The following is a 14,538-nucleotide window of genomic DNA, read 5'->3' on the forward strand; positions in this document are numbered from 1 at the left end:
TTGAGTCCAAGAAGATAGTTAGAAATATTACCGGTAACCCTTGGCCTTTAAAGTGGCCCCTGGGACCATTCGATCACGTTATCGTACCCTAAGGCAGGGTATATTGTAAGTCGGACACCGACATACCCGATAGATACGGAACCATTGGAGTAAGCGCGGGAATCCCACTAATATTTGGACCGACAAGGGGTTCTCCCCCTCGAGTAAGTGGCATAGCAACATTTTTGCACCAATAAGTGGTGCCAACCATCTAGGGCTAAACGGAAAGCAGGTCGTCCCCGTCTGGGGTGGGAGGACGTCATAAAGCAAGATTTGAAGGAAATGGGAACTTCGTGGGCGGGTGTAAAAAGGGAGGCTTTGAATAGATTGGGGTGGAGGAGGATCGTGCGTAGCTGTGTTGGCCTCAGGCGGCTTGGTGCGGCGGTGAGTTGTTATTAGTAATAGTATATACATATATAAATATATATATATATATATATATATATATATATATATATATATATATATATATATATATATATATATATATATATATATATATATATATATATATATATATATATATATATATATATATATATATATATATATATATATATTATGTATAACACTTATTCTCTGTAACAAGTGCAATATTATAATAACTATTATTAAAATATAAGATAATATTCTTATTAAAATAATTATTATTATAATATACATATTGTTATATTATAATATAATAATAATAAGTATAATACAAGTGTAATCTTCTGCTCAGTAAAAAGTGCAATGAGTGAAAAAAATTATTCTCTGTAAAACATTTAAAACAACAAATAATGTCTTCTTAGAAAATATTTTGAAAAATGTTGAAAAATGATTTTAAAAGAGCACCAGTCCGTCCCTCTCCTCCTCAGACCAAGATTCTGCCCACTCCCAGAACAAATAAAAATAAAAATAAAAAATAAACTAATTTATGTGTTCAGCATGGTCCATTTTATCCTATCCATCTTCTTTTTATTCCTTTCTCGTTTTTTTTCATTTTTAACACACTGAAATCAAACAATACCTATCAGTTAGGAATCGATCAGTTAGAATACCTGTCAATCAATCAATATCAATCAATCAATCAGTCAGTACCAATCAGTTAGAATTTCTCAACAAATATTGCTTCATCTAGGAATAAAACCAAGAAAGAATTAAAAAGTAGATGTGATAAGGAATAGACCACGGTCTATCCAAAAAATTGGTTCGGAAAGGGGAGGAGGCAATAGCCCATAATTTCAGTCTGAGGAGGGAGGGGAGAGACCTTTCACCTCATTTTGAGCAGTTTCGTTCTCAGTTATTTTTATAATAAATTTGCTTAGTATAATTAAGGCGAAATACGTATATACTCATCACCTCCTTGAAAAAAACTTTCAACTTTACACAAACTAATTCAAATAAAGGTTAGAAAGAACTTTAGCACCTGAAATATATTAGTAAATAAATATATTATACAATTAACAACTCACTCGGTTACTATTTGCCCTTCTTGGTGATTCCTCGCTCAGCCTGGATTCTTTATGGCTTATTTTCTGAGGAGTTTTCCCTCTGAGTTCTTCTAGCCTCCTCTCTGCCTCAGCTCTAAAAAAAACTTAAGCTCTTAACTTAAGCTCAAAAACTTAAGCTCAGCTCTAAAAAAAACTTAAAAAAAAAAAAAACGTCAGCATTCGACGAGGAAAAAATCCTAAGATAGATCCATTCATACAAAATAAGTTCCTAAATACATTTGAGGAGAAAGAACTTGTGATTAAGTGTAAGGTTAACATAAAGGTATGTGCGGCATATTAATGAGATCAAAATAAAGACAACTAATTAACAGTAGATTTATCAATTACTGTAACTAACTTTAATTTCATTTTATCTTAACTAATTAATTAACTTTTAATTAATCAACTAGTCGCAAAATTTGCCCAAGAGCATAATATTTTTTTTTGAAAAAAATGCAAAAAACAATATAATTTTCTAAACCAATGGATAATACACATTACATAAGTACAAATGAAAATATTACAATATAATACTATTTAATAACATATTATAACAATAACTTTATATTATTGATATTTATTTAGAAATACAACTACAGCTTCTTTTGCAAAAGAAATTTAGCTCCTTGAGTATGGGATATAATCCCGGTTACAATACGAAATGCAAGTAATCTGGCATCCTTCAAGGCCACAGCGAAGACATTTTTCCTCGCAAAAGAATAGTAATTAAGTCTGTGTTTTATGTAAGTAGGATGGTTGTTGTATATGTGCAAATCGAGAATTAATGCCATGTAGAATTATATAGACTAGTATTTTTAGAATATGTAGAATAGAAAACACCCCCCCCCCTGCTGCCAACAAGCCCTTTAAGGGTTTTCCTTACCAGATGCTGCAAAAATGTTCAGTAAATGTTTGTCAAATAAAATGATCTTATCTTAAAAATCTTTTGTTTTCTTATAAATTTGAGATAAACAAGTTTCGATTATAAAACTGTTGAAATAAATACGTCCTACTATATATCCTATTTATGACTACGAAAGGTGACAGGTTATTAATAAATAAATTAATTAATAATTAAACTAATTAATTAATAAATAATAATTAAATTAATTAAATTAAATAATAATTAAATTAATTAATAAATAAATTAAAGTGGACAGGGAATTTATCGTCTTTTAGACAGCTGTCGCAAAAAATTAGACAACCAAACATGGTGGAATTTCGTAGTTTATAGGTTTGCCAAGTGGCACCATGAGTAATACTACTAACACAACCTGACAACTCGCAATGACAACAAGCCCCCTTATGCTGATACACCTACGCAGACTCCTCCTCCACCCAATCAATTCAGTGATTCACTATTTACATTCCTCCCTTGAAATTTTTATTTCCTTCAAATTTTCTCGTACGGTCCCACCCCAGCTGAGGACTTCCTACTTTGCGTTAGACCCAGATGGATTGCAAAACAGCACAATTTTTGGTAGCCTTATGTTACAAAATGTGGTCTATGTCGTCAGCCTTCTACACGAGTAGAGGTCAGCAGCAATGGCTTCTGTATCAGACAGCGAAACTCAAGCCTGGTCCAGCAATTCCCCGAGACTGTCATTACACCGGAATTTGAGTCTTCAATCTTGGATGTTTCCAGCCAAAACTGATAAGTTAAGTCATAAAGAATCCGAGCCGGAATGTCGGCCGGCAGCCACAAAAGATGTCCGAACCAACGAAGTGTCCGCTGAGCAGCCTGGTGTGACAAGGGCGACAGAGAAGTCATACTTCACAGGTAGTCATTGCTGAAAAAGTCTGTCCATCGGGTTCCCTAAATTGTCAAAGCTACTTAGAATGAAGAGTGTCAAGACAGCGCTAGAAAGCGGCAGCTGCAGGCCACGCTTCGGCTCCGTACACCAGGATGGAGCCGACTGAGGTTCCAAAAATATTTATTTTGGTGGTTCGTTTGATCATTGGCTTCTTCTAAACATTGCTCAGTCTGCTTATGACAACAGAGGCCTTGGCCACGTGGGCAACAGCTTTATGGTTGATGTAGCCGTCAGGTGATATGATAGAACCAAGATAAGTGAAACAGTCAAACACTTCGATTTGATTCCTGGCGATCAAATAGTTAGAATTGTCGGCGTCAGACTTTGGATGCACTTTCTTCTTCTTCTTCTTCCATTTAATGGAGAATCCGGTCCTGGCAGCTTCTTCCAGAAGCGTGTTGAGATTCATTAATAGCTGAGACTTGGAGTTGGTAACTAAGTCACAATCAGTGACAACTTTATCCCTATAATTGAGTCCAAAGCTCAGCTTCGAGGTCGTGCAAGTGATAACATGATCTATAACACAGTTGAATAGCTGAGGAACAACTCGGCAACCTTGTCTGACCTGGACTGAGCAACCTTTTTATCTCTCCTTAGAAAACTTTCTTATATATAAGGTTATTAAATGAGTAAATAAAACTATCCGTAGACAATTCCCCTAGAAAATTTCCAGCTTAACTTCAACTTTTCGAAGCACCCACGTTTCAGTTATACTTTACTTAAGAAGGTTAGCGCAATTATTTTGGATCGAGTGAAGGCTTTTGACACAGTTGACCATGCTATTTTACTCCAGCAATTTTCCACTGCTGGAAAATTGTGAGGTGCATGGGATCCGAGGTAAACACTTTTGATCTTATTCGGAGTTTCCTTAGTAACAGTTATCAGTTTGTAGAGATGGAAGGCATAGAGTTTTAAGTACGACCCGTTGCTTATGGAGTCCCAAAGGGATAAAAAAAAAACTTTCCTATATATATAAGGTTATTAAACGAATAAATAAAACTATCCGTAGACAATTCCCCTAGAAAATTTCCAGCTTAACTTCAACTTTTCGAGGCACCCACGTTTCAGTTATACTTTACTTAAGAAGGTTAGCGCAATTATTTTGGATCGAGTGAAGGCTTTTGACACAGTTGACCATGGCCTACTGCTGGAAAATTGTGAGGTGCATGGGATCCGAGGTAAACACTTTTGATCTTATTCGGAGTTTCCTTAGTAACAGTTATCAGTTTGTAGAGATGGAAGGCATAGAGTCTTATGGCGCTTATGGCGTCCTACGGGGATTTGAAGAAAAACCATAAAAGACAGGTGAATGATAGAAAAACATTGGCAATTATGGAGAAAATCTTGTTATTTAATTTTGGGGAAACTAAAAAAAATAACCGACTTTTTTTCCAGCTTGTTCCAGCTGGCCACTACAATGGCTTTTAATATCTTTCTATTATGGATCGTTGAGCAGAGCACTAGTTTAAAAAAAAGTTTAAGGACCCTACTTTCTTTTCTCTCTTATCCTAATCAGTTCCTCTTCAGAGGGTAGTGAGGGTAGTCCAAGGAGATTTTCTTTCAAAAATTGAGCTGTGGCATATCTGATTTTGTTCTGTAGACTCAACTGAATACGAGGAATTTCAGATTCCTGATCTCTGCCAAGAAGAACAATCCGTTTACTGTAAATAAAGGACGAAAATTAAATAAAAAACAACTAGAAGAAAAAGAATAAAAAAACTAGGTATTATAAAATAAACCATAGATGCACAGACGGACCGGGTAGAAGGGGTGACGAAGGATACAGCTGACAATTTTAGTCTGAGGACGGAAGGGGCTTTTATTTTGCTTAATATGATTTCTCATCACCTGTTTGAAGTGTTTTATTTCATTCACTTATAACTACGACAAACATTAACCCCAATGAAGAGTAGAGGTCATGAAATTGGGTACAGAAATAGTAGACCACATGATAAATAAAATAATGAACCAATATTATAAAAATTGTAGATGTATTGGGGCATATAAATAGGTATATAATTAGGGCATGATTATGGGTAATGGTATAATTAGGATATATAAATAGTAGATGTATTGTTCTCGTCGTAATGTCATAATCATAATAATAACGGAAATTAGTTTCGTTTACCAAAAACTAAACAAAAAAAGCATAAGAAACAAAGAAATGTTGGGCAAGAGAACTTGGGAGGTTACTCCAACGAGGGTATACTAAAATAAAACATAAACAAAAAAATATATTTAATATATTTTAACAGTCCATCATGATTGGTCAATAAACAGAGAAAATTCATTTTTATTAAATATCAATATTCACAAAAAAAAACAAAAAAAACATAAAAAAAAAATCAAAAAGACCTACCATGTGAAAATCTAAATTTTCATCTTTAATTTCCTTCTTTAATTTCAGCTGAGATTTCTAAGGAAATTCAATTAAGAATTTTTTAAATTTTTCAATTAATTTATATTTGTTTGAAATTAGTGGTATCTAATTGAAGATCTAGACATTTCAGAAACAGGGCTGTAGAATCCGTTACAAGTTATAACCGACTCCGACTTCAGACATTTTCAATAAACCGACTCCAACTCGCACTCCATTCAGCAAAAAATTACTAAAACTCCGACTCAACAACCCTGTTTTAAAGCTTCATTTATTTAGATTTTATAAGTTATAACTGAAGATATTTGATGCTATTGGATTTTTCTCTTGTAAGATTAAATAGCCTTTTGTAATTTAAATCTAGAGGATTCAAGGTATATCAAGCGTAAGTGACTGCTACAAATAGCAATAATAAAAAAGTCCAATGAAAAATAAAATGTAAGGATTTTGCAACCACAGAGGATAAGAGAAACAACTTCTAAAATGGTCTTGTGTGTTTGCGACGGTAAAGTTTTTAATTCTTTTTACTGGTTTAAATTTTCAAAGAGAAAAACCAATCAGGTGCAATTTGAATTTTTATTTAAGTGACTTATTAAATTTAAATTAATTTTCATTCAAACTGACTGAAGACTCCACAATTAGGCTTTACACAATTAGACTCCAAAGCCCTGTTCGTAAAAAACAAAAGGAATTCGGTATGTTTTAGAACGCCTAAGAGCCGAGGAAGGGGGCAGAATCAGCATAGATTTTGCATAAAAATGATTACTAGGATTTTGTATTTGAAAACTATTAACTTCTCTTTTATGTTTTAAATCTACCGAATATAAAAAGAAAAGTATATCGTTTCTAGTTTGTGATACATTTTCAAATTTTGATGATCGATGTAAAAAAAACCTTATTTTTGTTGCACAGATTTTAGGATCTGATCAGGATCTATATTCAAAAGAGTAGCATTAATACAGATCTAAATTAGCAAATTTGCAAATTTTTGCTAATTTACAGCGTCTAAAGCAAAATAACATTAGTATCAGCAAAGTACCTAGTATTTGTACTGCATTAAAAAAGATATTTGTATCTCGACGATTCTCTGGAGGATGGGGCTTTCAGTTCCCCATGTAGGAAGGAGGGTTTTGCACAACAGCCAAAGGCAAAAATAAAAAGTAACAAACAGTGTAATATTTTAATTTCAGCAAGTAGCATCGCATCTTTTTTCAGGATATTGAGCTACCATTCTGAATATTTCATTTTTTGTCTAAATCCTCATTTTTGTTCTTCTACTTCTTCTTTTTCTTTTTGGGAAGTGTGCATTTTTGTTGTTGTTGTTGTTGATTTCTTGAAACGCGTCAATATCTACCATTCTGCCATCTTGATATGTATAAGTTGTACTATGTTTATTCAAAAATAAAATACCAAATACTCAAAATAAACAGTTTCAGCAATTTAATATTTTAAAATTCCAGTGATAAGAATGAAATTGGTGAAGTCAAATCAATTCTGAAAAAATTATACAAGTTAAAGCCTGTGAGAAGGTCATGGACCACTGTATAGAAAACTCCAATCCATATTGTGGTTGTTTTATATTGTGGATATTTTATGTATTTTAACAAACATGCTGTTAAAGTAAAAGATAATATAAACAAGGTCTATAAATAAAATTAATTTAAAAGGTTTTTTGATTAAATTTTTGTTTTGTCCTTTGATTAAATTTTTGTTTTGTCATAGGACAAATGTTTTGTCCTAGCCAAAACATTTGCTTTTGTTCTTTTCACTTCTTTTTCACTTGCTGATGCTACCCTCGTTTTCTCATTTTTGCTTCTGAGTAAGAAATATTTTGTGTCTAAAAATGGTCTTGCGGACATAAATTACTACTCCCCCTCCAGGAGGGGTGGGGCTAAAAGGATGAAGCAACGCTCACCCCATAGACATCTATGTCGAAATATACCATAAATACTACAGGGGAAACCCGAAGTTTTGTTAATTGTAACGGTTTATACCGTTTTTAACGGTTTCCATTTTTACATATAAAACATTCATAAATTGCAAATCGGATACCTTCGAACGTGTAAGTGTGTTTTTTTGTGACCTCCATGAATTGTCTTTCAACGAATTTAAATAAAACAACACGAAGCACCTCCCCTCGCATGAAAAACAGGGGAGGAGGCATTAACCTCCTCCCCTACTGAATTTCTAGGTACGCTTCTTCACTTACTTACTTAAAATGTCTATAATCATTTTTAATTTGAAATTAAACTAATAAAAAAACGCCAAAATAAGATGAAAAAAACGCCAAAATAAGATGAAAAAAAAAAAATAAAGATAGTGAGATTACCGGAGTTTATTCCGTGAATAGTAATAACTTATTTTAATAATTGTTTAAGAATATAAGTTTTATTAACTGGAGGCTAAATTAAGTTATAAAGATCGTTTTGGTTTATTACGTTACACAGCGTCGAACTAAAGCAAACAATCCGACTTCTGGTTTAGATTAGCAGGATGGGGTAGCTTCGAAATTTCAATGGAATCAATAGCCGGTAGCCAATCGGATTTTACCCTTCACGTAAAATTTGACAGGTAGGGGCACTTCGGGATTTCAACTCAAATTTTAAAGAGAGGCTCAAGGATCCAACAGATTTTACTTTCTGCTGATTGGACGACCTCAAAGGGAGACTGGACATCAAAGGGGGAACCTTGTTCTACAATGCACATCGTTTATTATATGTCTGAGACTATTCCCGCCTATTTTAGGAGGAATCTCTAGAGTGATTCCTCTAGAGTGAATCACTAGAGTGATCCGTGAGAATAGTAGCCAAAATTCTACAGAACATCTTCTGTCTCCTGGCGGTTTAACATATCGATTAAAGTTTAGAAGTTTTTCTTTCCAAATGTTTGACAAAAACAAAAAAGGTATAGCTATAAGAAAAAAAAATTAAAAATAAAAAAAAACTGAGAAAACCAGCGTACATCAGCCAGTGGACAGAAAAGGAGCGAAAAGGACAAAAGCAAATATGTCGGCAAGGATTGTCTCAAAAAAAAAGAAAAAACTACTATTTTGAGCACTGAAAACGGCTCGACGGAAGTCCTAGCTAAAATATTTGCTTTTGATCTTTTCCCTTCTTTCCCACTTGCTGATACTACCCTCGGTTTCTCGTTTTTCTAATTATATTCTTTTTTTAATACTTTTTAAGTTTTTTATTTTATATTTTTTTTTTTTTTTTCAAACGTTATGTATAGCCATTGTGGCCTTAGAAAGTATTTTTTTTTCCAAATGAAAGCAAAGAATAAAACATAGTGCCCACAAAAACCACTCTATATACAAGGAAGGCTGCCACCCCACGTAGACTTCACTGCTCTTTCAACTGAAGCTTGACTAGTGTTTCCCTGAAAGCCCGTTAGAAAGCAACGGGTATATCAAGTTAGAAATTATAAGCGTGCTATTTGCTGACTGTTTTCCACGACCTTTGAAGTAAACGTTTATTGTTTAAAGGAAATGCAATCAAGGGAGGTAAAATAATTAAACTTTAGGTAAAGAGCGGGGGAGAGAGCATCAAATGGGGCGTTTTTTTTTTTATCTAATGTTAAATTTCCTCCGGAATAATCTATATTATCATAATTATCATTTAGTAAGCACTTTAGTTTACTAATAATTTAAAAGTTTAATTTGAATAATTAGAAATGTTTTTTTATCTAATGTTAAATAATAGTCCGGAACAATTTACAATATCATTTAGTAGGCATTTTAGGTTACTAATAAGTTTGAAAGAGTTACTAATAAGTATTAAAAGTGCTATATTTGTTTTGACGATTATTCTTTGACAAGGATGCAGTTTATGAAACATTTTGCATTGTGATAGACAAGACAAAATTGTTCAGGGTTGCTCAGGAATGTTTTGATGGTTAATTACAGAGGTGGCTAAACCACGGCCAACGGGTCCTATGCGGCCAACCCTGAATATTTTTACGGCCCACACGATTCGTCACACTTTTACAAAATATAATAGTCAAAGTAGTGAAAACCAAAATATTATTTTGAAAACAGAAATTGCACCCGGGGGTTCAAAAATTAACTACCAAAACTGAGATTTTAAAATAGTATTCGTACGAATATACTACATGCATTGCCTGTTCAATTCCTGCCTTCGCAGAATAGAGCATATTCTGCGGACTCATGGTGCACACGCATCTTGGAACATCTAATATCCATATAATAGGCTATGTTTATCACCCTTAGGCCTAGGACACAAAGGTCAGGAATGAATTACGTCAATATTGACTGGAAATAAACATCCCCTTCGATTTTGAAATGAAATGACTAGTGTATTTTTCCAGAGACCAAAAGTGCAGTAAAAACGCATATCGCTTTTCATTTAAATTCAGCAGTCACTTTTGTTGCAGACACAATTGTCTGTCTACGTATCTGTTTGATGATCTATGCCCAGCGCAAAATGGGTTTCTGCACAGAAGCAGCAGGTTCATGGTCTTCTGTCTTAGCCCTCATTTGAGCCTGCACTTGAAGGCTGTAAGGACAAATTCGGAAGATCGAGATTAAAGATTGGATTGAACTGGCAGTTCTTACTAGGACTATTACATCAATGCTTCACGAGCTCGTCATCGTACGGGTAGGTTGACAAAATGCTGCCTGGCCACTGCAGCACGTGTCATGCACGTAGATTGATAGGTGATGCATTTAGCATCCAATTAAGCACAAAGATGAATCATCACTTGGTCTGTTTTGCTCGAAATCATCGCCAACACATCTAGTCAAAAGTGCCTTCATTTTGTTTGATTGTGAGTGTCGACTGGCGTGGATTTTTTAGTAGATTAGATTAGAAGATTAGTACATCTAGTCAAAAGTGCCTTTGTTTCGTTTGGATGTAAGCATCGACTGGCTAGGATCCTCTAGTAGATTAGTTTACAAAAACACTTTATGGCAAGTTGAAAGTCCAGGAACAATATTCTCCCTTTTCAACAATATGAAACAACGTTCTCTCGGTCAAAACAGAGCATATGAGAGCCAGGGGTAAGATGCCTCGTGTTGACTATTTATGATAGTATCCCCTATTTTTCCGCGTTGTTCCGAAAATAGCCGGACAGTTCAGTGCTTTCAGGAGCTCTTCTGCTAAAGGAACACATGTAAACCAGCTGTCTGCGTTGGCCTTCTGGTCGATACCATGCAACCTCTTTGTAAAATATTTCACAAACTACTGAGCCAAGAGAAGTCCACCCACCTACAACGTATCCAGGATCTTTTTTTTTTGGGGGGGGGATAAAAAAAACGAATTAAAAATTTGTTTATAATTATTTTTGTTACGTTTTTACGAGTCGGACAAACATTTTTTAGAGGGGGGGAGTCAAGCCCTTCCCTGTGTACGGCCTTGCCACTAGCATTAGTTCCCTTTCTCGGATATGAACTTGCATTAACTATATTGGCTATTCTGAGTCATACCCCATCACAATTTTGAGGTATGTAGCCGGAAAATTCGGTATGTAGTGGAAAAAATGTACCGTTTATAGGGTAGTTCTTGCAAGTTTTATAGGGGTATATAGGGTAGTTTATAGGGGTAGTAGGGTAGTTCTTGCAAGTTTTGCCAACTGACTTGCATTTGTTCCTCCCTGACCAATGTCAGAAAAACGACTTGCATAGGATCCGAGCCACCATGGGCTAGTATGAGAATAATTGGGGCAATGCCAAATGTTTCAGAAAATACTCTCGTATGGTATAATTTACATCCGGTTCGTGTTCTAGAATTGAGTGACGCAGTGACCATCCCCTGATACGCACATTTGATTAGTGATAACAAAACAGATTCTTGATCGTAATTAAAACTTGCTTTATTATTGTATTGTCCAGGTTAAAATGTAAAAGTAATATGAAACACAATAATAATTCAAAATTTTAAAAATTATCCCTCCAAAAAATGTCTATATTGGGCTTAAATCTTAATGCGGGGATACATATAATTTTATATGCGGCCCGCTGAGTTTTGAAACATAATCAAAGTGACCCGCAAAATCATTTTCTCTATCCGGCCTTGGTTTAATATATGCTTTTAATGTCAAGATCTCTAATTTGTTCCTGCTTACTGATGTCCATTTACCAAAAAGTACCCACCTCCATTTCTAACTTCCCCTCGCATGTCAATTACTACGATTGTCTACCACGAAAGCGCAATGTTAACCAAATCAGAAAGGTTGTTCCGTCAAGGACCTAATCAAGACCTATTATGTGGGAAATAGGCGTAATAACCGCTAGAATATCAGGTACATTATTGACCTGCAGTATCGCTAATTATTGTATCGTAGAGATACGCAGTATCGCAGCGATACGCAGTATCGCAGTATCGCTGCAGTTGTAGCTAATTGCTACAACTCGAAGAATAGCTACATCTAATCGAACAAATAATGGAAATCGCAACGTCAAATTATATCTTATCTACTTGCATCTTATCTGCACAAATTACAAGTTAATAGATATTTTTTTGCATGTTCTGTAATTTTCTGTCCTTTCTTTGTTCTTTTGCCTTTGTTCTTTGTTCTTTCGTTCCATGAAATCTACTCTATTTTTCTTTTTCGTGCTCCGTCTTAGCCTGTTGTTTTTATAGGCTTTTCAATAAAAAAAGAGTAAAAAATGTTGGAAATTAAAACAATAAGCATCTTAAACCACAAACCTTAAACCATCAAGGGTGTCAGCTAGCTTCATAAGATCCATCCTAACTTTTTTGGCGTCATTTAACACAAATTCCTGTTCACCTTCCCTAAAAATAATTAATTCTTTCAAAAAGTCAAAAAATGTTTAAATACAAAGCAAAAATTATAATTCTAAAGACGTGGAATAACTACTTTTGAATCTTGTTAGCATCTATGTGTAATATGTATGTAACACACAAAGTAAATACATATGTAAAAAATATATAAATGTTCTTGTAAACCCATGGACATATATATACATGTGCATATATATGTACATTAATGTGCATGTATATAAAATTAAGTATATATATATATATATATATATATATATATATATATATATATATATATATATATATATATATATATATATATATATATATATATATATATATATATATATATATATATAATTATATATAATTAGTCTTATAATTATATAATATAATATAAATGTTATAATATAATATAATATAATTATATTATATATATAATTAATGTATATATAATTAAGCATGTATATATAATAATATATATAATGCATGTATATATCATTATATAATAGAGAAAAAACTAAATACAGAGCAGAAAGTAGAAGGATCTATTATTCTTCTGCTATATAGTTTTATATTTTATGTTTCAATTTGTAGGGGCAATTTGACCTGAAATACAAAAAGTAGCCTTTCTAAAAAAAGGTCAAAGAATTTCCATATTTTGTGAATGGGAAAGAAAATATAAACACAGAGCCACTTATGATATTTAAAGAAAGCTTTTTTTTTCTTTAAGCTTTATAATCTGGAATTAAATTAAAAAAAAAATTAATTTACTTCTAAAACTTTAAATATATACAAAAAACGTGTTAATCCCAAAAAAGATTAAAGAATTTTATTAACAACGCTGAAATCTAGCGTACCTTTAAACGAATCAATATAAATCAGATTAACAAATACACAAAATTAAAAAATAATCAAAATGTTATCATTCAATTTATTTTATTTTTTTGTCAAGAAAGGGACCTAAGAGCTTTTAATAATACGTCTGTTAAGAACAATTAAAGGGTCTATACGTCCCAAAACGAAGTGAGGAACAAGTAATGAGCAATTGAAAGCTACAAGAATACGTAAATCGTAAACATAATTTACTAGGCAAAGGGTCAAACTAAGTCACTTTAGCCAACGTTTTTTAGAAGAAGGCATTACTAAATTAAATTTAGGCTAACTAGGCTAAGCTAGAAATATTTACAGAGGTAATTTTAATGTCTCGTCAAGTAATTGCCCAATACCTATAAATGACAGGGACCAGGTGAATTTTTTTTTTTATGAAAACAGGCATTCAACAATTTTATTTATTTAAATTAATTTTAAGTGTGAACTATGAATTCAATTTTTTTTTACAAATACATCTAATTTTTTAAAGAATTATTTTTAAAGATTTTTCTCGTTTAAAAAGTATAATATGAGGCTTGAATTTTAATTAAGGTCCGTTTGATCAAAGTACACAACGAATGATTAATTTAAAAAATTAAATTTATTTTCAAAAAGAAAATACTTTACTCTATTTAGCAGCATAGTTCTCAAGATTGTTGTAACACTTATCATACCTGTCAACTAATTTTAAAGTAACCTCTGCATAAAAACTTGCCGCCTGTTCCGCTAACCAGGAATTCACTTCCGTTTTTACGTGTCATCATCATTGTAACGTTTACCACTGAGGTGTTGCTTGAGGTGGAGAAACGGATGGTAATGACTCGACGCAAGACCAGGACTGTAGTGTAGGTGATCGAAAACTTCCCAGCCAAAACTGTCAAACAAATTACGGGTCTGACCGGCAGTGTGAGGCCTTGCATTGTCATCAAGAGGGACAATTTCCTTTGTCAGCATGCTGTTTTTTTTGTTTCGTTTTTTTGTTTTTTTTTAATCACTCTGCGGTGCTTTCTGAGGGTTAAGGGTATGGGTCTGAGGGTCGAGGGTATGCTTCTGTATTGATAGTGGTTCCTCCGTTGCATGAAGTCGACGAAAAAACACCATGTTTATTCCCAAACACCGAGGCCATGATTTTGCACTGGGAGAGAGGATGTTCGACCTTCAAATTTTCAGGGGAGTGTGTGTGTTTCCATTTCATTTTCTGTTGCCTCGATTTGGGCGTGATA

At 33.5% G+C, this 14,538-nt stretch overlaps 1 protein-coding gene across 5 annotated transcripts in view; it reads right to left on the reverse strand.

Annotated features, from left to right (window-relative positions):
• The window catches only part of Rbsn-5 (Rabenosyn-5), an 88,090-nt gene that overhangs the window by 8,685 nt on the left and 64,867 nt on the right, over nucleotides 1–14,538 (reverse strand). For all 5 annotated transcript variants that reach the window (XM_089106170.1, XM_089106173.1, XM_089106171.1 and 2 more), the window contains exons 8-10: nucleotides 12,368–12,454; nucleotides 4,816–4,986; nucleotides 1,494–1,605 (exon numbers count right to left, since the gene is read on the reverse strand). In XM_089106170.1, the coding sequence (XP_088962296.1) occupies nucleotides 1,494–1,605; nucleotides 4,816–4,986; nucleotides 12,368–12,454 (370 nt within the window). The remainder of the gene's footprint in view (nucleotides 1–1,493; nucleotides 1,606–4,815; nucleotides 4,987–12,367; nucleotides 12,455–14,538) is intronic.

The sequence above is a fragment of the Artemia sp. Qi Xiang Cuo genome, chromosome 20 (assembly GCF_049724085.1).
Source record: "Artemia sp. Qi Xiang Cuo chromosome 20, ASM4972408v1, whole genome shotgun sequence".
NCBI lineage: Eukaryota > Metazoa > Arthropoda > Branchiopoda > Anostraca > Artemiidae > Artemia > Artemia sp. Qi Xiang Cuo.